Here is a 25,974-nt window from a genome sequence, read left to right on the forward strand (position 1 = left end):
CTCATCCATTGCTGGTGGGAATGCAAACTTGTGCAACCACTCTGGAAAGCAGTGTGGAGGTTTCTCAGGAAATTCGGGATCAACCTACCCATGGACCCAGCCATACCACTCTTGGGAATATACCCAAGAGAGGCCTTATCACACAACAAAAGTATATGCTCTACTATGTTTATAGCAGCATTGTTTGTATCCCACCTTTTAACTTTGTGACATGATCATCTTCAAAGTCCATACCCTAGAATTGTGTAACCCAGTTATATAATATAATCCCACAATGTTTAAGTTTATGATGATGCAGAACACATCAAATGTGGAGAACACAAGTCAAATAATTCCAAGATAACTCTGAATAGAGTATTAAAAGGGAACTCCTGGATCACAGCGAGGAAATAGGAATGGAGTCCAATATCCATGTATGACTCGCAGGAAGAAGAGACCAAGTGAGGCAGAACTGCAGCTTTTTGGTACCTAAAGTCATACCCCCAACCCGATCCAGCCTCTTAAAGAACATGGGCTGAAGGAGGTTGTCCATCAATCCCCTTTATGTCTAAATAAGAGTGTTCCAAACCCTATACAAAACTATATACAATAAGAACAGATATCAAGTATAAAAATTAGAATTACAACCAGCATAAACAATATGAAGCAAAGAGCATATGCTAAATGTTTTAATAATCATTTTATTCTTAAGGACGCTAAGTTTTTTTTTAAATTAGAAATGACTTGGCTAGATTATAAGAGGAAGGTAACTACGACTGTCTAATCTCCAACCCCATCAAAGGCCTGAGAAGGGAGATAATATTCCTAGAGTAAACAAGAAGTGCAATCAAGTAGCTTCCAAAATGTGGAAAATGTCATCTTCCAGATGACAAAGACAACTGGATACCTGAGCAATCACCCAAAGTCTCATTTGCAAGGCCTGAAGTAACTGACAGACCATTTTCAGAGGCAGAAAATTTTTTTCAGAACTGTCTTACCCTGTCTTGGCAAGGTTTGGCAGTCTTTTTACTTGTATCCTGCTTCTCCAGTCCAGACAACATGCATCTTGTCAGTTGCATGCATGGGCAGTTCTTGCCCAAAGGCCAGTTTTTTATTGAAAAAAATATGCAATATATTTTGATGATGCTTTCTTCATCCCAGTTTCTCCCAGATCCTCTCCACACCCTTACCCATCCAATTTTATGTTTGTCTCTTTTTCAAACACAAAAAATAAAAGAAACAAATAAAAAGCTACAAAACAACCCTACAAAAATGAAAATCAAGATGAACAATGAATGTTTATAATTATTTGCCATGATTCTTTTTTGAAAAAGTCACATTTACTTATTTATTTATTTATTTATTTAATGTGTGTAAATGGAGGATTCATCTCCACAGTGCTTTTATGGAGGTCAGAGAACAACTTGCAGGGGTTGTTCTCTTTCTATCATATGGATATCCTGCATCAAATAGGTCTTTAGCATTGGAAACAATAAGCTCTACCCACTGAGCATTCCACTCAAGATTCTTAAACAGACTGTAATGACTTAGATTTTTCTCTTGAGCTTTAGCTTTAAAAAAATCATTAGTGGGAGACATAAAGCATCCTAGAAAACGAGCTGGTAATCACTACATAATGCATTATAATCAAAATTAAATGAATTTTCTATGTCATTTCTATTTTTTAATAAAGTGCTCTTTACCTAAGACATGCTAACTAGTACATAGGTACCTGTTTCATCTCACAAAACCTGCTGTTGAAGTCATCCCAAAAGCTGCACCAGGGTGTTTTTCACAGAGAAGTGTCCATCAGTGTTGCTATTGCAATTCCGGAGAAACTAGCTCCAGATTCAGGTGCACTGAACTCCCGTGCCTCAATTTGGGACTTACAGAATGCTACAACTTCACTCACGATAGGCAATGAGAGGAAATCATGCTGTACCTAGACTGGAGGAATAGGCATGTCCACCCACTCAAGTGGCCTAGGAAAGGTATTTATCTATGGAAGATGTAAAGAATTCTGGCTTTGAGCCAGGACCAGATTTTTAAGTGTTTTGGGTGCCAACCAAAACACCTTTATTAGTGTTGGGGGGTGTTGAAAGTTTGTGCATTGGTTTGATCCTGCTGTTAAATCCTGTAGCCGGCTGTGTGTGGCAAAGAGCACTCAGACACTGATTTGGGGTCAGGACACAGGGTGGGGAGCAGCGGTCTCTAGCACCACAATAACCAATGTTTTTTCATTCTCTATGTAACTGTTGCTTTAATGATTCAGAGATATCTGATGCAGCTTGCCATTCTAAAAATCGTTAATGTTCCCACAGATGAAAAGAAGCAAAGAGTCAACAGCCAAACAAACCAGTGACGAGCAAGCAGGTGCTCTTCATTGTTGGAAATGTAGAAGATGTATTGCAAGTTCTGCCTGCCTCATGAATTGCCTTGAGAATCAAGTGATTGAGGTGAGTAGTTCTGGCTTCAAGAATTTTAGAGTACAGAAATTTTGGAGGCACACCATACGTGCACACCTATTCCTCCACACCTGAACGCATGACAGATACCTTTTAAAATCTGATAGATTCCAGTGGACGAAAACCTAAAGCACTGCATGGCAGTGTTTTATTGCATATAATTTGTATAGACTAAAACTTGTTTACAGCTTGATAACTTAATTATCTCTAATATGAATAAATTCAAGATAATTTCCATGACCCCAGATGTCTGTCTTTGTTCTCCAAAATTGGTATAGCCTATTCTTGCCATTTGTTCCAATGAAAGAAAATCATGTGCATTTTTTTGCCTCATATTTTTCTGAGCATCAGATTTTGCAGTTTCACTCATGTGCCACGTGCAACAGTTCCTTGAATTCTTTGTCATTTCTGAGTATGACAGGTACCATTGTTTTCTACTGAGGGGCCTTTATACTTATCCCACTTTTAGATTGTGTTTTATGCTATGGAAATTGGTGTAAAGGTCTTTATTTTATTGTTGCAATTTATAATAAAAGGTCCTACACCAGCCCAGAATAGAATATAACAAAGGTTTATTTAATAAGGGGTGAACTCACAGAAAGGGTAGCGTCTGCAGTCCTCTGCATGCGCTGGGAACTGGAACCAAATCCAGCAGCCAAGAGGCCCATGCACACTTTACATCTGCATTTATGCTGCATGAGACCACACGCAGGTGGGCTGGTATCTTAAAGGCTATTGGCTGAAGGAGCTCCCACAGCACCTCTCCCTTTTATCTAAATGAGAATTCCAAACCAATACAAAACTATATACAGTAAGAAGAGATATCAAGAATAAAAATTAGAATTACAACCAACGTAAACATATGCTAAATGTTTCGATAGTTAACCTATTCTGAGAAGTCTAAGTCTTGCATTAGTAATGGCTTGGCTAAGTCATGATAGTAAAGTAATTGTGACTATCTAATCTTCAACCCCATTGAAGGCCTGAGAAGGGAAATAATATTACTTGAGTAAAGAGGAAGTGCAATCAAGCAACTTCCAAAAGGTGTAAGAAAGGACAGAGACAACTGGCTACCTGGGCAATCACCCAAAGTCTCATTTTCAGTGTTGGAGCAACCAGCATTGGCTAAGGACTAGAGTAACTAGCAAACCATTTTCAGAGTTAGGAAAATTTTCAAAACCATCTTACCCTGTCTTGGCAAGGTATTACTTTTACTTGTATTTTTACTTTTTGTTTGTTTATTAATTTTACTTGTATCCTGCTTGTCCAATCCAAACAACATGCATTTTATCAGTGGTCGAGGCAGGGGCAGTTCTTTGCCCAAAAGGCCAGTTTTGCTAAGAAGAAAACAAGCTCCAAGTGAAGTGTCTTCAGTGCCCAACATTCTCTCAGGAATTATTGATCAATGCTGCCAGGAACAGTCGTGTCTCACATCAACAGACTCCTAAGTTATTTAAATGCCATATTCTACAGCTCTTCGAAGTTGTTGAAGATTAGCTATTATGTGAAATACAGTCTCTATGCATCTAAAGAATCTGATTAGTCTAACTATAAGTATGGCAAGCATGAGTGACTATTGATCTATAATTCTTAATACCTATATAAAGACAATGCCTTCATATTAAAATATTAAACAGTCTTTAAATAACTATGCAGGATATGAGAACAATAACTTCAAAATGTAAACAATCTATAAATATCTTTATTGAAGGTAGAAATATATAGTGTAATGTGATTAATATATCCTAAAATTGCATCAGTATGCCAAATATCTTAAGCAGAGGTAGAAACATGCATGCATTAAATATGGCAAAATAACTTTGCCTAGGTTCACAAATATTGTAAACAGACATAGGAGCATATTCAATATGACAGATATAATATGAATTTGTATCAATGTACAAGAATCTATACCAATGTAAATTTTCTATGAATAATAGCTCACAAGTATTCTCATTATTACTCACTATTATTATTGCTCACACTGATCTACCTATTATCCCATCCAATTCCTTTTTCCTCTCTTTTCAAAAAAGATCCCTAAGCCTACTTAATTTCCACCCCAACCCCCACCCTATACCACTTATAATCAACCCCTAATAGATGTCCCTAATCCTGAGGACAAACTTTGTTGGGAGAAGGGATGTCATCTTCTAGAAATACTTCCAGCTCTCGTGGGGGCGATATTCTTTCTATGGGATCCTGGGAAACTAAAATGATGGTTATGTTTCAAGATTACTGTCTGGTATAACTGCAAATAGTCTCTGAGTATTTGGTAGTGTTTTTCTGAGGCTCTTATTTTGAGTTCGAGCCAGAACACTGTCAAAGGGTGCACCATCTCAGCCACCCAAGTTGAGCAGCTTGTACCCAAAACTTACCTTAAAGTAATGCTATCAGCATCATGATGTCATATCAACCAGGTGGAGTCATTGTTGTGGGGCTACATCCTCTTCCTGAAAACTTCAAAGGTTACTACAGGAAAATTTATTGTTCATTGTGGAAAACTTAAACATTATTCATATAGACATATATTCAATGAAAGGTACAATAAAGACAAAAATAGCTATGGGAAGAAGTAAAATTTTTCTTGTATTCTTTCTTCTTTCTGTCCTATACCAGATGGCTCCTGATATGAGACATAAACTTTAAATTTTTCTTTAAACAACATGTTTGGATATAGAGAAGGATAGCCGTTGTCCCAACTCCAAAACCAGCTTTGATTTTTAAATGATTTAGGCTTATTATTAAACTAAGAAATATGTATGTATGATATGTATGTTCAGGTAATGAAATTTTAACCCTGCAGAGATATGGTACTGTAAGTGCTGTATCATTAGAATTTGCCTTATATTTTGTTGGCAGCTAATACTGGAAACTACTTTTTTAAATGTACTTATTGATTCAAAGACATTTTATAGTTACATTGTTTATGTTTTTATTATTTACACTTATTTATTCATTAGAGTAATTAGAGGAAAATTATCTGTTGTCTCTACCTTAATTATAAAAAGACTGAGATACAAAGAAAAGTAATTTTGCTCAAGTTCACAGTGTGTCTAGGCACTGAGTCTGGGCAGTTCTAGGATGCATTGGGATAAGATGCTTTATATAGCAAGAGAGAATATGGGAGGTAAAAAGGAAAAGGCAGCTAGCTGTCTGTGAGATAAGAGGAACCCTCACCAAAGGCCAGATAATCAGGCACCCTGACTTTGGACAGGTAGCCTCGAAAACAATACAAAAGTTTGTCTCTGTTGTTTAGTTCCTTCAGCTTAATAGAATTTTATTATGACAGCCTGGGAGGATCTACCACAGCTCTATTATAGGCACTGGAAATTTGAAGATCAACAAAAGAGTGATTATCTGTTCAGGGTTATCTGTTTCTAGGATTTATCATTCACTATTAGTATGCCATATTAACATAATCATAATTATTTCATTATTGTAGATCCATTATAATAAATATCAATAGTTTAAATTTCTGTATTAATGTTGAATATTTATTTGTTACTAATCATAGAAATATTAGATATTTGTGCTCAGTTATTATCTATAGAATTGGCAAGAGAAAAAGTATAGGGCATGGTAAAAGAGGGAGATTCACAGAGTTCTGGGCCTATCTGCAAGGAGAAAGCTTCTTCAGGGACTGAATAACGGAAGGCGTATAGGACACAGAGTATGGAAACCTCCAGCATCAGCCTGTTCAAAGTCTCTGTGGTATGTCCACAACACCAAAAAGTCCAAAGAATTTGGGGTCTCTTAAGTTAGTAACCCTTTAAACATTTAACTAATAACAAATAGCAATGCTAAATGATAGTCTTCTATGACGCCCTGGGTCTGCACAGCAGCAGCAGTTAAACAGTATGGGTTACTCATTTTTAAAGAATTTGATGAGATAATGTTACTGCCTACACTTTAAAACCAAGTTATAAACATCTTTCAGAATATTATTTAATGGTATTAAATCATCAGTGTTTAAACATTGAAACCATTCAGTGGACATTTCAAAATTAAGTCCCATTCAATGATAAAAACTCATACATGTCCTGTATAGACAACTGAAGCCATTCAATGCTCAGAAAGCAAAATACAAGAGAGGTGCACTAGTGCCCCCTGCTGCCTGGATAAATTATTTTATTTATAAGCATTGTGTATCTTCCTGCCAGCTTTATGAGAAATTAGCTTAGGTCTTTTTTGTTGTCATTGTTGTTGTTGTTTTCTCCTCCCTCCTTTTACATCTCACTTGATAAAAACAATCTCCCTATAATCTTTCAAAGCTTAGTGAAATAGCTTTTCTAGACTTTAAGTTCCTTATTACCAAGGACATAAAATGTTTGCTGTTTAAAAGCCTTTAAATACCTTTAGTCAGGCTGTTTTTGATTCTTCTTTTAGGTTTTTTATTGAGTTTGGAGTACAAATTATGGGCTTCATTATGGCATTAAAACATGTACATAGCGCTCTCTTTTTCATGTATTTGTCTCCTCCGTTATGCTTCCAACTCTTTCCCCACTTTTTTCTACTCCCTCACCCCAAAACATTCTCCATTCAGCCTCTATGTTGCATAAGAATGCACACATGCACACACACAGGCACATGTGGGCACATGCATACACATAGATCTGTTTCTCTAACATGAAAGAGCAACTGTTCTGGGAAGCATGTTTGGTTTTATTAATAGTTCTTAAATTAAAGTGGTTTCCTTGGGATGTCACAAAGCCAAAGCAGCAGTGGAGCTTCCTCTCCAAACACACCTTGCCATACACATTAGTCGGTCATTTTGGCTAAGCTTTAGGTTTGCTTTTCGTGAGTGTTGGAGAAATTGCCAGTGCTTTAAATCCTCAGACAGGAGACAAAGGTTAGTGCATGGTCCTAGAATCTGTAGCTTTATCTGCTGCAGGAGGCAGCAGCTAGAAACTCAGTGCCTTAGAACTGAAGCTGAACTAACTGGCTGCAAATCCTTGCTTTATTAGTAGTATGGGACCTTGACAAGTTGCTGAAAAGTTGCTTAATTTTCCTTGTTTTAGCATTCTTAGCTCTAACATGGAAAAATACTTAAAGCAATTCCTAGGGCATAGTGAGCATAATGTAAGCATTTTCTGCTTAATAAAAATTGTAAGAACGTGTACTGAGAAGCTTCACCTGTGTACAGCTACTGTTTTGGTATTTGCTCATGGAGGAACATTCAGTAAGCTTCTGAAGACTTAATAATGGGTGATGGTTCCTGAGGATTATCATCAATATCTTGTGACGAATATTGTCAGTTTATAAGAGTGGATGAAACAATGAAATCTATGTACTGAAATGACACACGAGACCTTCACAGCAAAGCTTCTGACATATCAGTATGTCTCCTTACCAAGTGTGAGTGGCCCACACTTTAAAGTCAACAATCTGTCTTTCTCCCAGTGTGGATTTTTTTTTTTTTCATTTGTTCCTTCTTTCATTTTATTGTTTTTGCTAATCTGTAAATAATCTTGAAAAGTCAGGGCAGATTCTGGGTTCTATAATGGAAAGATGACCTTATTTGTCAATTCTAATTTGCTTCATCTGTAGGAGGCTCTTATGATTCATTAGTTGTACTAATCTGTGCAAGTGTCACCTTCTAAAGGGAAGAGCTCAAGAGCCCGGGTGTCTTACAAAGTTGACCCATTCTCCAAAGCCTCTGTTCTCCATACTTTCATTTTGTGTCAAAGGCAAAGTATTTAGGGAAAACTATGGTGTTGGCTTTGATTGTGTGACTTCCAAGTCATTTCCCAGAATCTTTTATAAACAGATTAAAACTTGATCTAGTGGAGCATGACCAGGTAGAAGCAATACTGATGTTAATAATTTCAGTTTTAAATAAAGACTTTCCAACAGTACAGAAAAATGAAAGCATGTGTGCTGTTAGCCGCGCACATATTTTAATCTTCAAAAGAAAAAAAAAAAAAACCCTTGCAAGCCAGAGTGAATGGAGTTCATGAAGATTACACTGGCTATTGGAAAGTTGCATGCCGGTGGTGCCAAGCAGGTGGACATGTCCCCTGTATGTCAGTCACCGTCACATGATCTGAGGGTGTCATGACTCCTACGTCATTCCGTGCAGTTTACCACTCAGTGAGATTTGTTTGTAGGGCATATAGAAAGAAAGACCTCTACTTCAGCATTTGGATTAAGAATTTCCAGCATGAACAAAATAAGATTATACTTCAGGTTTGGGGGATATGTAGAAATTAAAATGACATTCGTCTTTCATATCTCTCGAAGATTAGTTTCTGGACCCTACACAAGTTCCAAAATGTACAGATGTTCATGGCCCATAGCTGATGTTTGCATATGACCTTGTACAGCTTTGTGCATGCTTTAAATTGTCTCTGGGTGGCTTTTAATATTTGATATGATTTAAACTATGTAAGGAGTCATTTTATGACATTTCTAGATATAAATTACTGTAATGGTGATGCATTTTTCTGATTTTTTTTAATTTTCTGGCTCATTGGATCTATGGATTTGGAGACTATATATGCAGAGGATAAATTATTTAGAAAATAATAATATATTTGGGATAGCCCTTCAGCAGACTCCTGATCTTGACCAAGATTATTTTCTTGAGTGCCACTTGTATTTTCTCTAGAACTTGCTGGAAGTTGCTACTCAAGGGCTGTAGAAAGTAACAACCATAGATTTCTTAGATTAAAGTTTGATGGCATAGAATTATCAGTGAGTACAGTGCTAGAATGTTTTTCCAGGGGGTAGAAAAAATTATAATAATTGTATTATGTTTTGAGTGTCAGGAAAAGGATTCAGATGTGTTTTCTTGTTTTCATGTAGTTTGCTTGCTTTTGAATGAGAAAGTAGGGACCCATTGTGACTTGAAGTGCTTCCTTAATAAAATTCAAGATGTGTTTTCTTGCGATATTTGAAAGAACGAATAGGGCGTTCTGCCTGTAGTTCTTTTAGCTTGTGACCCACTAGCCTGGTGTGGAAGGGCTGCAGTTCTAGATGTGGTTCTGCGAACCTTATGGGCTGTCATCTCAGAGAACTTCGCCAGCTCCATTAGGTCTCAACACTCTTGTCTTTGAAAGGGGCTGGATCAGCTCTTTCCAGCCTCTGAAATTTCCTTCTCTGTCATCTTTGCCATCTGTGAGAAGTTGGCTACAGGATCTTACATAGATACTGTGCTCCCCAGGAGCTCTTGTTCGTGTATACAATGGCATAGTATTTACAGATAACTTCTCTCTATCCTACATCTGAGGTCAACACAGATCAAATTAGTTCTTGGTGGTCCTAATTTCATTGCTTTATAGGTTTTGCTCTCTTGTAGCTGAATTCTTGGTTGTTTTTGAAACATTCTAATCGTTGGAGCAAGGAGTTGCTTACTTATCGTTTAAGAGGGTTCATTCCATGGTCACTGGGTTCTGTGTTCTGGGCCTGGAGTGAGGCAGCACAGTGTGCCAGGCAAGCAGGAGTGTTCAGCAAATCCTCCTCATATCGTGGCAGACAGGAGACAGAGAAGAGGACCAACTGGAACCTTCATAAAGTCATGGCCTCAGGGACCTACCTCTTCTTGATGTTCCTCCTGAAGTTTCCGGGGACTCCCCCAAAAGCACCAACTGCTGAATGCCAAGGGTCAACATAGGAGCCTCAGTGCATTTTGTGCCCACCTCAATCCATGCTCTTTTCAAACATAAAGTACAGTCATTCCTTCCTGTTAACTGCAAAGTTTCAGGCTTCCAGCTTCACTTCCATCATGTAAAGCCCAGTCTCATGTAAATCAGTCTCATGTAAATCAGATGTAGATGAGACAAGCTCCTCCTGATGGGAGCCTGTGAGATCAGAATAAACTCTGAGCTTCTAAAACAATGGCCAGCCAGGCATAGGAAAGGTAGTCTCTTTTGAAAAGGAGAAAACCAGACAGCTGGTCCCAAGTAGGTATGGAATCCAGCGGGGCTAAGGGTGCTGCATTTTATAGGGGAAACACCACCTTCTGGACACCTTTCCTTGCAGGGGAGGATCCAGAAACCTGCAGTCCTGCACCGATTGCTTGTCTGAGTGACTCCATGCCTGCAGGGATAGATACAGAAACCTCTGGACCCCTGCCCTGACGACTTGTGTGGGTTTTACTAGTACACCAGCTCTTAGGGCGTAGAGCCTTCCTGTCTGCAGCTGTCCTGGAGTTTTGTGCTAACAGCATTCTATATTTGTGTCTGTGGTCTCAAGATTGGCCTGACTCCCATAGATTCAGTCTACAAAGACTCCTTCCCCATGCCAAGTTCTTGGAATGCTCCCATGCAGTTGGCTATATCCTTTGGGATCTAGGTGGAGAAAGCCTTGCTGCATAGCTTTTGGATTCTGAGTATACAAATACCACCAAAGTTTACAGCTTCTACCTTTCAGACCTGGGCTGCACAAGGGCCCACTGGAGCCCTTGCCCCAGAACGCAAGAAGCAAAGACTTGACTACAGCAGAAGCCTTGATATTTGAGGGACCTTTCTGGATACCTTGTCTGCAAGGGCCTACCTTATTTTGAAAACTCTGAACTGCCTTCAGCAGCATCCTCTCACTGTGTGCTGAGGAGGAAAGCCCATTTTCTGTCTATCCATATCACTTTCCTTAGAAAAGGTCTCTTAGTCTCACCTCTTGGGTCTGGAAGTTATGCAGGTATTGAGGACAAGGCCACCAAAGTTAGTGTAAGCAGAGGTGGAATTTTTCTTTTGTCCCAGCCTCTCAATCTCAAATAATCACACAAAAACATATTAATTACAAAACGTTTGACCTGTATTGCTCAGGCTTATTACTAAATAGCTATTACAATTTAAATTAACCTATTTCTAATCTACATTTTGTCATGTGGCTTTGACACTTTTCCTGTTCCCTAGCATGTCTTGCTTCCCTGGTGGCTGGCTTACATCTCCCTTCTCCTCTCTGTATTTTCAGTTTGATTTCCATCTGGCCTTATTCTGCCTTGCTTTAGGCCAAAGCAGCCTCTTTATTAATCAATGAGAGGAATACATATTCACACATACAGAGGGATTATCCCGCAGCACACAGGCAACTTTATTTCATCACCACAGGGTACGAGAACTTCTAAGAAGTTGGGGTAACAGGCAGGTTCCAGATCAGACACTGTGACCCCGAGAATAGGGAGTAGGTCCTTTTTAAGCAAAAGCCATAAGTGTATGTGTGTAAGGGCAGGGTCAGGGGTGATAAAAGAAAAAGAATTTGTATAATTTGAGGTTAAGTCCTCCAGGAATATACAACTTGTCATAACAACAAGGTATTTGTACAGGGGATTTGTAGAAGCTTGTTTATGCAAGTCTGTGGTTATGTTAGCATGGCTTCTTGACATACCTGGGGCCTTGTCTTAATTTTTAACCAACTGTTCTAACTGTGACTGAGAATATAGGGCAAGGGTCAGGCATTCGAAGACGCTGGGTAGGAGGGCTAATGTTCAGACTTATCCTGGGCCCTTCCACCCTAGAGATTCCTTGCCTGTCTGTCATTTCCCTTCTACTGCATTTTCACAGTGTGCAGTTGGAAGCCTTGCAGCATCTTCAATGCTTTGCTGCTTACATACTTTTTTTTTTTTTTTTTTACTGTAAAATATCCCAGTTTGCCACACTTACATTCTATCTTCCCTCAAGCCAGACTCAGGTCACCCAAATTCTTTATTTTTTATTTGCAAGGAGAGCTTTTGGTTGTCCTTGTTTGGATTTTAATTTTTTAAAAGACAGACTCACTCTGAAGCTATTTTAACCTCAAGGGCTATGCTCCTGCCTCAGACTCCTCAGTGCTGGGTTTCCAGGTACTCACCAGCATGCCCAAATTACAAAAATAATCTTTCCAATAACCGTTACTCCTTGTTCCTCATTTCAGCCTGAGACCTCATCAGAATCTTCCCTAGACCTACATTTCTACCCATGTATGATTGCCTCTGTTTAACCCTAATAGGACCCTCCTGGACCTTCCTGCAGCTCCTTTGTTCTCTGCCAGTTCACTCATGGCAGTCTAGACTTCTCCCAGCATGCCCTTCAAAACCATTCCAGCCTCTACCCATTTCCAGTTACGAAGTCTAGGTTATGTGTGTTAATAGCTGCATCATGCTTGTCTGGTGTCATTTTTTTTTAGCCTTGTTCTATTTTGTCCCATTATATAAAACAACACAGAGATGAAGTAACTCTACAAGGATTTTATTTTTTTTTAATTATAGGTACGTATTTGATAGGGCAGAACTTAGGTAGGCAGAGAAAACAGAACTGAATGCTGGGAGGAAGAAGGGCAGAGTCGGAGAAGCTATGGATCCTCCACCTCAGATTGTCTCTGTTTAGAATCTTGCTGGTAAGCCAGGGCCACGTGGCGATACACAGATTAATGGAGATGGGTTAAACCAAATGTAAGAGTTAGCCAATAAAAAGTTAGAGCTAATGGCCAAGCAGTGTTTAAATTAAAAAAAGAGAGAGAGAATTATAGGTACGTATGTATCTGAATGCTAGTGTGTGCATGTGAATGTGTGTGCCCACCGAGCTAAAAGCTGTCAACTCCCCTGGATCTGGAGCTACAGGCAGTTGTGAGCTGTCCAACATGGATGTTAGGTGACAAACTCAACCCTCTGGAAGCATTATACCTACTGGTCACTACTGAGCCATCTCTCCAGTCCAGAGATCTGATGTCTTAAAGAGGAAACAAAACGTTACCTTTTAACAGTGTAGAAGCTAGGAAATGCAGTATCCAGGTCCTAAGTATTTTCCTTTCTTCTACTGAAACCTGCTTTAATTATCTGAAATTTCTGTCAAATTTTAATTTTAAAATCTAAAGTATTCAGAAGGGTAGTTTAGGTTAGGCCCCTAACGGGCACTAGTGAAAAGATCTGTATTGTCTGGCATGTGCTCATCCATGTATATCTACCTGCACCAAGTGAATACTCTCCTACCCTGGTCCCCGGATCCACTGGCAAATTTGTTTACAGGTTTGGCCTCGAATGTAGTTTTGACACAATTCTCAAGAGAACCTGATTTCTCCAAATATTTTTTTAAAAAAACTGAGAAATTTTTGTTCATTATTATGTATTTCATCTGGAAAATAATATTTCCTTATTCTCCAATATACATGTTAGAAAAGCAGCTACTCTTTGCTATCAGAATTATTTATAGTTAACTCCAAAGTGGTGAGCTTAATTTTGTCTAACGAGGAAGATAGAGAACAAATTATTTTTAAATTTAATCAATTAATTAATGTAAATGTTATTAAGTCTTCTTGGGAACCAGGCTAATCTTAGACTCAGTACTGCTTCTTTTGCCGCCTGAATTCCGGGATTACAGGCACAAGCCACCACACCCATCTTGCAAATGTTTGATCACTATCATTTTAGAATAATTTTACCCTTTTTGCTTCTTTTGATCAGTTTTTACTAGAGTATAGTTTTTGTACTGAAATGAACATTTCTGTCAGTCTAACCAATGCATATTTATGTAACCATCCCTATTATAAGATACATGACATTCTGCAACCATTTCTTTAGTTTTTACCAAACACTATTTATTGTCCATCTTTCTCCCAGATAAAACATATCTATGCACTGTCTCGCTTGCAGGGGTGACGATAGAACACATCTACGCACTGTCTTGCTTGCAGGGGTGACGATAGAACACATCTACATGCTGTCTTGCTTGCAGGGGTGCAGATAGAACACATCTACGCGTTCTCATTTGCAGGGGTGCAGATAAAACACATCTATGCACCAGTCTTCTTTGCAGGGGTGCATCTAGAACACACCTGACTACTGTCTCGTTTGCATGGGAGCAGATATAACACGTCTACATAGCGTACTCCCTGAAGTGTGTAACAGCGCACTCCCTGAAGTGTGTAACAGCGTACTCCCTGAAGTGTATCACAGGGCACCAGAACCACTTGCTCTTCCTATCTGTGAATGCTCCTTGGTCAGGATTACTACTGATTGTAGTTGGTAGTACATGAACTACTTTTGTGTACAGCATTAAAAATAGTGAAATGTGGTCTAACATTTCTTTTCCTTTCTAATTTACATTGTCGGGTCATTGTTTCATTTGTTTGCCTGAAGGAAATTAAATTGAGCTGTCTTCCTTATAGATCTAACCAGTTTATAAATAAATCGCACTGCAGTGTTTTGTCTAAACTTACTAAGATCTAATGACAGAAGAGAAAAGTAGTTGTAGGGTCGCAGAGGGTTCAGCTTGGGAAATTATACATAAATTGTCGTGGGTGATCATGGTTCTGAGTCACACCCTAAGGTAGACGATTTTAATGGAATACACTTTGAGATGGTCAGCTCCACTGCTTTCACATTCGCTATGATTCAGTTAGAAGGTGGGTAGGCACTCCTCGTTTGTTATTGTGTTGGCCTGACCAGAGTGACAGTTGTGTCATTGCACGGGAAATCTAGGAGAGAAAGCACTGTGATTCGCTACCTGTGGAACTAACTATTCAGGGCCAACTCTGACCCTCAGAAGTGGTGTTGGGAGGAAGCCTGTCCTTTCTGTGTTCCTCTCAGCCACCACCTTCCTGGACTCTCACAGAGTGCAATGTATCCCCAGGAGAGTCCTTGGATTCCTTCCAGTCACCTAACAGGGATTTATAGGAGAGAAGCTGAAGTGCAGAGACATACATTTACTGGACCGAGGTCATACCTAATCAAGACACAAGTCTTCACCCTGCCCTGCCACCGTTTCTCTGACAGGATGGGAAGCCATTGTGTCTCAATTATTTATACACTCTACATGGTTGCTTTAGACCTCTGGTTAAATTTTTGTTCATCCTTGTACAGGGGGTATGTTTTTGTGGTTACAGCCTGGAGGAGCTTAGTATGGCCTGTCCATGGAGATTCTTCATGTGCTCACAGGTGAGGTTGTTCCTTTCCTACTTAAGGAAGGCACCTGTCACACGGAAGTCTCTTGGCCTCCTTAAAGGGAATCCCGGAATCTTTCCCTGTGATTTGATGGCTTCAGGACAAAAGGCAGTCGGAAAACCACAGACCTCCTGTTTCTTCAGTGTAGTGGGAGCTGCGGGCCTCTTCCCACAGCCCGGCTCCCGGCCACCGGCTAGCTTATGCCCCGAAATAACAACACACAAACTGTATTCTTTTAAACACTGCTTGGCCCATTAGCTCTAGCCCTTACTGGCTAATTCTGATATCCCGATCAACCCATCTCTAATAAACTGTGTAGCACAGGTCTTACCAGGAAAGATTCAGCATGTCTGACCTGGTGGCTTGCTTCATCGTGTCTGCCCTGGAGAGAGCTGCATGGTGTCTGAGCTCACTTCCTCTTCCTCCCAGCATTCTGTTCTGTTTACTCCGCCTATCTAAATTTTAACCTATCAGGGCCAAGGCAGTTTCTTTATTTAACTAATGACCATCCTCCATCACTTCAGCATCTAGATTCTTCTGCATTTGTTTCCCTTCCTGTCCATCACGTTTATGGTCAGCTAGAGGAATCCAAATAAAATCAGAGATTGAAGGTTGAGAACAGTTTCTACAAAGAACACTATTTAATCACACTTAGAAATAAAAAAGGGGCACCGGATGTGTCATTCACTGACAATGTTTGGGTCACAGGTAATTACTTCCTGCAAAAGAAGAAACTTGGCCCTTATTTTTGCTGATGAGAACAAGGGAAAGAAGACAATACACATATCTGATTTCTGTTTAAAGCGGGGTTGTTATTTTTCATTTTTCTTTAATATGGAAATTAAATTGTGAGATCAATTCTGCAGTGATGATTGCTAACATCCATTTTCCACAATAGGACAGACATGAGTCGGTTGACGCCCCAAACACTTGTCGTCTGTGGCACATGAACGTAGAGAGCCTTCCAGAGTGGATAAATCGCCTAATACAAAAGGTAACTTTCTTGGTTCCTGGCCAGAGTTCGGAATAGATAGGTTTCAAAATCCTTTTGTGCTCTGTTTTTCTTAGATGTGGTGTCTCAACACACATGGATGGTATTTCTCTCCATTGCACTGGCCTCTCTCCTCTTGCTGGAGCATTTCAGCTTTGCTGTACGACTTTGCACCTGGTATTTCTAGTCTCTGAATGTGCGCACAGATACTAACCTGGTTTGTTCCCCCATTTCCATTGCTCTTTGTTTTCAGTGAGACATTGCCTAGCAACCAATCAGCTGCCCGCCACTGTCCATCTTCTCACTGCCTTTCTCTCCTCTCTGTTTTATATGCCTATATTATGCGGGCTCATGCACACTATGTTACATGTCACTGGTAAATATACATGAGCATGTAATGTCACACAAATATATAGTCATACACACATCCATCCAAACATACCGACATTTAGCTTGCTCTTTTCTCTTTAATTTCTTAAACACCACAAATCCAGGAAACTTTATCCCTTGCTAGGTAGTATATCCTTGGTGCCTAGAATCTGTCTGTTGTCCCTGGTGAGTGAATTATCTTTGTGCATCCGTCATTTGTACACACATATAAAATAAGCTGAATTCCTGGGGTCCCTTACAGAGTGGATGAAAATGGAAATGTTCCGCCATAAGTGCTATTTAATGAAATATTGTCAGAAAAAGAACTCTTCTTGTTAATAGCGTGTTTTGAATATTTTATTTTACATTGTTAAATACTTGTCTTGGGAATGTATAAATATTCTAACCTTTGGAAAACTTGAATTAAATTTCTCCACTGAGCAGCTTCTGCTTTTGTTTAGAAAGTGGCCCATGGTAGCTCTCAACTTGAACCCGTGCTTATATTAGGATTTCCTGGGAGCCTGCTGGTGTCCTGCTCCTGAGTGTCCAGATCTTCACAGAGTAGCTTAGAACCCTCCAGAGGCCCCACTGTCTTCCTTGACAGTTTGAGAAGCCGTTCATTAATGTCTAATCCGAGTATGGAAGTCCACCATCTGAGCTGGGCGATCAGCACCTCCTGGCTGCACACTGAAAGCCAGGGAGCTCTTTCCTCTGTTGGCTGATAAAGTCCGTCCATCCCCCAGCCCCCAAGCCCATGCTTGGCATGCAAGAAGTGAATCAGAACAGACACATTCTGTGAGATTTCACTTGCAAATGAAGCTCTGTGGACTTGATTTGCTTTCTGGTTCCATGGAGTATTTTTCTTTTCATTAGTTCCCACTGTATCTCTATTCAGCCTATTGTTCAGGGACTTTCTTTAGGAATTTTTGGTTGTTCACTCTGCACGATTTGCAACATGCTATCATTCCAGTAGTTTGTAGCTGCTTGCTTATCTCCGTTTACTGGAAAGCTTGTTTTCCGCTCGCTGTTCTGTCCACTAATCAGAAAACAGAAAGCTCGCCTTTTCAGTAACAGAAAATGCTCATGTGATTGGCTTTTTTTTTTTCTTTTAAACTCATTCTCTGGTCACTTGACAATGAAAGCATTATCTTTATTTTCTTTAATACCTGTAGGCCCAGTGGACAGTTGGGAAACTGAATTGTCCTTTTTGTGGGGCCCGCTTAGGGGGCTTTAATTTTGTCAGCACTCCAAAATGTTCCTGTGGCCAGCTTGCAGCTGTACATCTCTGCAAGAGCCGGACTGAGCACCAACCAGCACCCGCGGGCAACCTAATGAGGCCAGCGCTCGAATACTTGTCTCATCCCGGAGTCCAGTCAGGTTGTGATAAGGAGACTCTGCTGGTGACAGGTGGTGGCTCCAAAATCAGAAACCACAGGCTTTTCAACATGACCCGAAACAATAACGGCCTCGGAAGACTAACAGAAGCCCTCTGCCTGGAGGTGCGAGCGACATATTTTGAGATGAAGAATGAGAAACTGCTCTTCAAAGCCCCGGACCCAAAATACCAGCCTTTTGTTCCTCAGCGAGCGGCCGGCAGGCGCTCTTCCAGAGCTTCTCATAGAAAGTCACAGAGTTTGGACCTGAACATCAATGAGAAGCTGCCTTTGTTACCCACTTTATATGAAACCCATAGTAAGACTACTACCTATCCCATGCTAAATGAAACACAGCCCATTGACCTCTCGGCCTTGGCTTTGCCGTGTAGTAGAAGCGACTGTTCCTTTCAAAACCCACCCAGTTTTGATCCTAATCTGCTGCTGCACAGACTTTCTGTGGCTCCCCATGAGACCCAGGCACAAAGAGGAAGAGAATTTCAGTGTGGCCTAGAAGCTTCTTCCCTATACTCTGATCACGCTAATGCTAACAGCCTGACATTCCTGATGGATCTGCCCTCATCGGGGAGGAGCGTGCTGGATGCCTCAGACCAAGAAGAACACCTCTCCCCTCTGGACTTTCTGCACTCTGCCAGTTTCCCCTTGGGCACCATTAGCCACAGGCTGAATAGCAGAGAGAGGAGCAAGTTGAGGACTCTAAGAAGGCAACGGAGGAGGCATGAAAGATGGCTACAGAAGCAGGTCAGTGCTTTAAAATCAGAGTTGAGCAAAAATACAGTATTGTAAGTCCCGGGGCTTGAAGAACAGAGGTAAATTTGGATAGCTGTATTCTAAATTCCCAGCTTTAAGTTCTGAGATGGCATGTGCACTTAGGAATTATGCAGCCTTCCTGTTTTTGGCTCCTGTGCTTCATGTATGTTCAGAGAAAGCCCCTTTTGCAATTTTCCCTAATTCTGTTAATACATTAGAGGACCACTCACCTTGTGATAATGAGATTGGATGATTTGTTGTAGTACTTTAAATCTATCCCATGATTAGATTGGTTTTGCTGTGGTTTTATTTCACGCTGACTTACTAAAAAAAAAAAAAAAAAAAAAAAAAAAGTCTTTTCAAGTCTAACCTGGTAATAGTTCATTCACTTTTTTTCACATTTATTCTGATTTACTATTCAAGAAACTATATTCACATACTCGTGTGGCCCAGACATGAATAAGTGCTGAATGTCGAAACACACCTGAGGGGAATTTACTCAGACTGACATTTTGTAGCAGAGTTTGATTTCCTAGACTTTGAACTACTTGTGTGCCCCCTCCAGTGTTTTCCTGGCTGTGTGGGTGAAAGGAGACAATAAGATTTGTTTACTGAGGAGGCCAAAAACGTCAGTGGAGAACAAGCTATGAGTCTGAAAGTTTGGGAGCCAGTGTATTTCCATGTAAAACAATTTTTTGACGATCACATTGATTACTTGCTTATTAGTAATGGACGTTAGTTCTTATTAGAGTATACTATATTAACAGTATCATTAGCATTAATACAAAGCTGAACCTGCTTTGTATTTTTGTCAGGTGAACTTATTATAACTTATGATCTTATCCATAGACTCAATAAAATAAAATTACTTCAGTGAGTACTTCAGCTGGATTATCAGGATTTTCTTCTTTAGTTGCAGAATATAATTACAGGAATTATCTGTTGCAATTTTGAATTGTTGCTAGTAATCACATTCTAGTTAGGATATTTGTAGACAATAGTAATAGCAAAGTATATGCTATATAAATGAGTAATTTTTTTGCATTGTCACTTATGGTAAAATTCTGTGAAGCTATGATAGATAATATTGGTGGAGAAGTCCATTTATACCTAAGTCAGTTGAAGGTGTAGTAGTTGACTGTAGGTATGCAGGTGTTCTCCCAGCTCACTCTGCAGTCTGTGAACACGGTGTCTTGCCATGCAGGTAGTACAGGAATTCTCCCAGCTCACTCCCCTGTCTGTGAACACAATGTCTCGCCATGCAGGTAGTACAGGCGTTCTCCCAGCTCACTCCCCTGTCTGTGAACACAGTGTCTCGCCATGCAGGTAGTACAGGCGTTCTCCCAGCTTACTCCCTGAGTCTGTGAACACAATGTCTTCCCATCTGTTCTTTGTCATCTTCAGTTATTGTCACTAGTGTTTTAGTTTTTTTTAATTGTGAAGATCTTATTAATGATATTTGTTAGAGTTTCAAATAATTGGTTAGGAATACTACATTTCTGCCACATGACATTTTAAATGAAGTTTTGTTTAAGCTAGAGATACTTTCACAGTTTATATCTTAGAAATAATATTAATATTTTATTAAAATGCTTAAAGTTTGAAGATACAAGATTGCTATCTGACGAGAAGTTATAGCCAGTTGAATAGAATTACTGCTCTACTCAACAATGATTGATTGTCTTCTTTGGGGAAGACATGGCACTGTTCTGTATTCAACCATAAAACCTCTTTCCAATTAAACATAATTCCTTTTTTCTTAATTGTCACATGTTAAAATATATCTACTTCTGGCATATACTCTTTTATTAAATACATGTATGGTTCATCTCGTGCCCGGACAGGGGATACAGAGGAATCCCTTGCCCTACATGCCTCTAAGTCATGCTTTCTCCATCCTTAACCAACCCCTGAGGATCACTAATCTGTTCTCCATTCCTTTATTTAGTTATTTATTTACTTATAATGTTATAAAATAATGATTTAGAAATAGAAATATAAAACGTGTACTCTAGAGACTGATATTGTTTAATAAGCAAACTTGATGATATTTATCTATTTACTGCATGAATCTATAAATATATTATGTTCTTTTTACTGCTCAATAGTATTCCATCCTGTAAACGAATCATGATTTCTCCAGCATAAAAAGATGAGTAGATTGTCTCCGGGGTTAGCAGTTATGAATGAAACTGTGATATCCATTCATGTACATAATTTTGAGTAAATCTGGTATTTTTTACTTTTCTAGGGTAAATACTCAGGAGTGGGATTGCTGGATCATATGGTAAGTATGTATTTAGTTACTGTGAAATTGTTTCCAGAGTGGCTGTCCACTGTGCACTCCACACAGCAAATGATGAAATCTCTCACTCAGTGCATTCCTGAAGGCCAACAGCAACTGTTCTTTAATTCTTACTGTTTTAGCCATTTGAATATATGCTTGCTAGTGTCAGACTTTAATTTGAAAGCTCATACCCCTAATTTCATGTGCTTAGTTTTTACTTATCAACCATGTTAGAAATTACTAATAGTATGACTATAGTCCTAAAATTCTTACTTTGAAGATATAAGATTGCTTTCAAAGAGAAACCACAGCCAATTTTTAGTAATTCTATTAAAAAGAAAAACAAGCTTGAGCATCATCTTCAAGTGCACATTTTTTGTGCATTCCTCTCTACGCTTGAGGACAGTTTTACAGAAATTTAAAAGAAAAACACTTGCAGATAGGTGAGTTGTAAATTTCAGCCCTGTCAAGATGAGAAAAATGAGAGAAGGGAAAGCTGAAAGTGTTAGGGAAGCCATCCTTAGAAAAGAGGTAGATGGCGAAAGGAATTTAAGTTTTCCTTTTTTTTTTTTTCTGAGTAATTCAGAAAATCTGGCAAGTCTTTGGAAAGCTGTGTGTCTCTGGCTCCAGAACAGACTGTGCTGGGGTGGAGATGGAGAGTATCTCATTAAAGGGATAATTATTCCACCCATCATTTTGGCAGGGTTTAAGGTGAATCTACCTTCCTAGGGACAGATCCTCTTGCCTGTGGGTGGTCCCTGGCCATGAAATTGATCCAGCCAGGCCAGAAAAATCTATTCTCTTAAGTAGAAAGAATTTGGAGCAGGGTGGTGGTGGTGCACGCCTTTAATCCCAGCACTCGTGAGGCAGAGGCAGGCAAATCTCTGTGAGTTCGAGACCAGCCTGGTCTACAAGAGCTAGTTCCAGGACAGGCTCCAAAACCATAGAGAAACCCTGTCTCGAAAAAAAAAAAAAAAAAGAAAACAAAAAAAAAAGAATTTGGTCTTACTGCTCTTTTAATGCTACTTTGCCCCTTCAAAGAGGCCACCCTTAAATCATTAAGAAACAGGATTGTGGATCAGAGCCCCCAGACACTCCAGGCATCTCTGGTCTCTGGTGGAGAGATAGGGCTGCCAAGAAGACAAAGGACATTTCTGGCTTTATATATGTTTTGATTTGGTTATTTCTTTCCCATTCAGTTTTAAGAATTCTTCACATATTTGAGGACAGATCCTACATTGGATGTGTAATTTATTGCATATTTTATCCTGCCCGCCCTGTTTGTTCTTTTATTCCTGTTACAGTATTTCCCTGGAAAGCAAACTCAGTGTTTTGAAGTTGAGCTTCTCAAATACAGTTTTTTTTTTAATTTTTAGATTTATTTATTTATTGTGTGTATATTTATTGTGTGTACAACATATGCCTTGATGTATGCCCGCACGCCAGAGGAGGGCGCCAGACTTCAGTACAGATGGTTGTGAGCCACCACATGGTTGCTGGGAATTGAACTCAGGACCTCTGGAAGAGCAGCCGGTGCTCTTAACCTCTGAGCCATCTCTCCAGCCCCCTCAAATACAGTTTTTTTAATTGTTCTGGTTTTGGTATAAGAGCATATCTAAAAACTCTAGATGACTTTAGGTTATAAAGATTTTTTTCCCAATGTTTTTTTTTCCTGAAAGTTTTATGCTCATATAGAGAATTTTGATTTATCTTAAACTGACATTTTAAAAAGTAAAATATGAGGTTTAAGTCAAAGTGTTGTTTTTAATGGTTGTATGCAATTGTTTCTGCATCATTTGTTAAAAGCACCATCCTTTCTCCGTGGAAATATTTTTGTGGTTTATTGAAAATCAGTTGGACATGCATATGACTTCCTGTTTGTTGATTTCCTCTTAATCTCTCTCCTGTGAAAGTAGACCCTTTTCTATTAGAACTCCAAAGTAGACCATAAAGCAAGATTCTGTGATTCTACCAACTTTGTTGTTCCTTTTGAAAATTTGGTTCCTGTGGTTTCACACAGGAAATTTAGGATGAAACTTTACAAAATATTCTGTTGGGACTTGAGACCTGTGCACATCTAGAGGTCAGTTTGCAGAGCCGTGCAGTGTTTGCTGTGATTCTCCTCGTCTGTGAACATAATAAACCTTCCCTCCCACACACAAATGTTTAAGTTTTCATTAGTGTTTACAGATTCTAGCACTCAGAATGTATAAATGGTTAGTTAGATTTGTACCTGGGCCCTCTGTCTTTTAAGCAAAAGTTATTTTATATATTTATTTAAATTTACATTTTTAATGTTTAATACTATTTTGGTTTTGACTTTGTGTCTTGGGATTCAGCGAGCACAGGTAAAATTGATATCTCTTGTCAAATTTATCCTTAAATAATTCATGTCTTAATTCTACCTATAGAGATTAGGGATTTTTTAAATGTCACTTTCTGGTTATTAGTACAATGTGCAGAAACACAATGCTCTGTGTTGATCTGGTGTGCTGCGCTCTTTCAGCTACCACCTGTTAGGAATGCTAGTCCACTCTTTATGCTTCTGGTAGATGCCAAAACTGGTATTTTCTACTTAGATGAGTATTTGTAACTTGCTCAGTCTTCTATTGTTGTGAAGAGACACCATGACTATGGCAACAAGAATATAGGCAGACGTGGTACTGGGGAGGAAGATAAGCGTTCTACGGCAGGAGGAGAGAGACACTGGGCCTGATATGAGCATTTGAAACTTCAGGGTCCACCCCCAATGACACACTTCCTCTAACAAGGCCATACCTCCTCATTCCTCTCACGTTCAAATATATGAGCCTGTGGGGGCTATTCTTATTGAAACCACACACTTGGCCTGCAGATAAAAATACTTCTCCCTCCCAACCTGGTGACTCTCTCTCTTCCCCATTCCCTTGGTGGAACCCCAGGTTAATGCAGACTAGAAGGAGGAGAGACACCCTTGTATGTTTCTTGATGTTAGCTGGAAAACACTTGTTCGTTTTTCTTTAAATGTGAGGTCTTATATGTCTAGATATTTTTGTGTGCGTCCTCTCTGAGGTTCCTACGAGGTGGAGAAAGTGTCACTATAAATAGATGTAGACTTTCATCAGAAGTACTCTGTGTTAATCTCATGACCGGATATCTTCAGTGTTGGTATTAATTATCACTTATGGAGCAGGTCTCACATCCCCACAGTCAACTTTACTTTTGGTATTATGCTGTATCTTTCTCTACACTGTTAGAACGATTTGTTAATAGTGTTTTGAGGAAATTTTGTCTCTGCTCATAAAAGTCAAAAGTCTGAAGTTGTCTGTGCTGTGTTTTACTTTGGTTACTGTCTGGTTTATTTTTGAGGTAATGATGCTATTTTGAAATGTGTTAGTTTTCTACTTTTCTATATTCTGAAAAATACTGTAGAGAATTAATTTATTCTTACTTAAATATTTATAATAAAATCATCCATGTTCTAAATATTGCTGTGATAGAAGGATTTTTAACCATGGTCCAGGTTATCTATTTGGGGCCAAGTTCAGTAGTTTGTTTTTAAGGAGGTAAGTTGCCAAAATTAAATGGTAGCATCAGTCAGTGCTGTCTTTGTCTGTTGGGTATCCAGTTTTCCACCTGGATCTGACACTCTGTGTGTTTTTCTCTTCTCTCTCTCTATCTTTTCTTTCTCTTTCAATAAATATTTGTTAATTTTATTCTTCTTAAAAAGCAGCTCTTTGCTTTTCAATGTTTTTATTTTTTCAAAACTTTCTGTTGTTTATTGTTTAAAATTTTGTTCATTTTTTTTCAAATTTCTATTGATTTGACACCTTTCTTTTTTCAACTACTAAGCATCTAATGTCGTTTCCCTGTAGTTACTACATTAATTGTATATTATATATTTTATTATGTTGCATCAATTTTACTTTTAATTTTAAATACTATTTAATTATTTTATTCAAACTATTTTCTAATATCATTTGATTTTCTTAGCCCACATAGTTTGCTGATTGGAAGTAAAACTACAAAGTTAGGAATATCAGCATTTTTATCTTCAATTGATAACCACTTGCAAATGAAAATTTCTTTTCCTCCAAGGGAGACTCACTGGGAAAACAAACTACTCTTAAGAGCAGGCCATATGCCCTGAAGTAGAAGACCACCAGGCAAAAAACTCAGTGGTATCTTAGGCTGTTCTTTATCTCATAATGTCTTGTGAACGTTGTTTTTGTTTGCTTGCTTATTTTTGTTTTTCCCCCATTTGTTGAGTTCTTTGGTTTCCTCAACAGGTCCTTTCCATATGTGTTGTGGCTTCCAGTTTAGTTTTTTTTATGGGATTCCTGAGTGTGAGAACCAGTAGGTCTCTGTGTCTTTGTCTGTATCTTACAGCTTTTCTTGGGCCCTTGTCCTTCTGTTTGTTTGTTTGTATTTTGTACTATTCAGATTTCTTTGTTTTTAATCTTGTAGTATTTTATTTTATTATTTATTATCCTTTATATGCCTGTTTACTTTCTAAGGAGAGACAGAAGAGATGGATCTGAATGAGATTGGAGGTAGGGAGAAGGAATAGGAGGGGAAGCCATAATTCTTATATTGTGTGAAAAAAGTATTTTCAATAAAAGAAAAAAATCAGCATTTTGAAGAAATTTACAAAAAGTCAACCAGAGTTACCATGTTTGAACTACATAACATTGCTGTGACATTCTATCTGAGCTGAAAAGGTTTTGTTCCACTATGCCCTTCTGGACCTATTTCAAAGCAATCAAGAAAATCTTTCTTTAGAAGCCACAGGAAACTATGTACAAATAGTTTGTCTTATGTCTTATGGATGTATTGTGCACGAAACCCTAAAATAACTTTGTATGCATGTATATAATAATTACAACACACCACTTAGTCACTGC

General features: G+C 38.9%; 1 protein-coding gene across 2 annotated transcripts in view; it reads left to right on the forward strand.

Moving 5' to 3' along the window:
- The window catches only part of Rnf180 (ring finger protein 180), a 153,200-nt gene that overhangs the window by 17,483 nt on the left and 109,743 nt on the right, over positions 1–25,974 (forward strand). For both annotated transcript variants that reach the window (XM_050160482.1, XM_050160481.1), the window contains exons 2-5: positions 2,301–2,435; positions 16,199–16,294; positions 17,833–18,795; positions 21,056–21,091. In XM_050160482.1, the coding sequence (XP_050016439.1) occupies positions 2,301–2,435; positions 16,199–16,294; positions 17,833–18,795; positions 21,056–21,091 (1,230 nt within the window). The remainder of the gene's footprint in view (positions 1–2,300; positions 2,436–16,198; positions 16,295–17,832; positions 18,796–21,055; positions 21,092–25,974) is intronic.

The sequence above is a fragment of the Alexandromys fortis genome, unplaced genomic scaffold (assembly GCF_014885135.2).
Source record: "Alexandromys fortis isolate MF-2015 unplaced genomic scaffold, M_Fortis_MF-2015_v1.1 scaffold_76, whole genome shotgun sequence".
Taxonomy (NCBI): domain Eukaryota; kingdom Metazoa; phylum Chordata; class Mammalia; order Rodentia; family Cricetidae; genus Alexandromys; species Alexandromys fortis.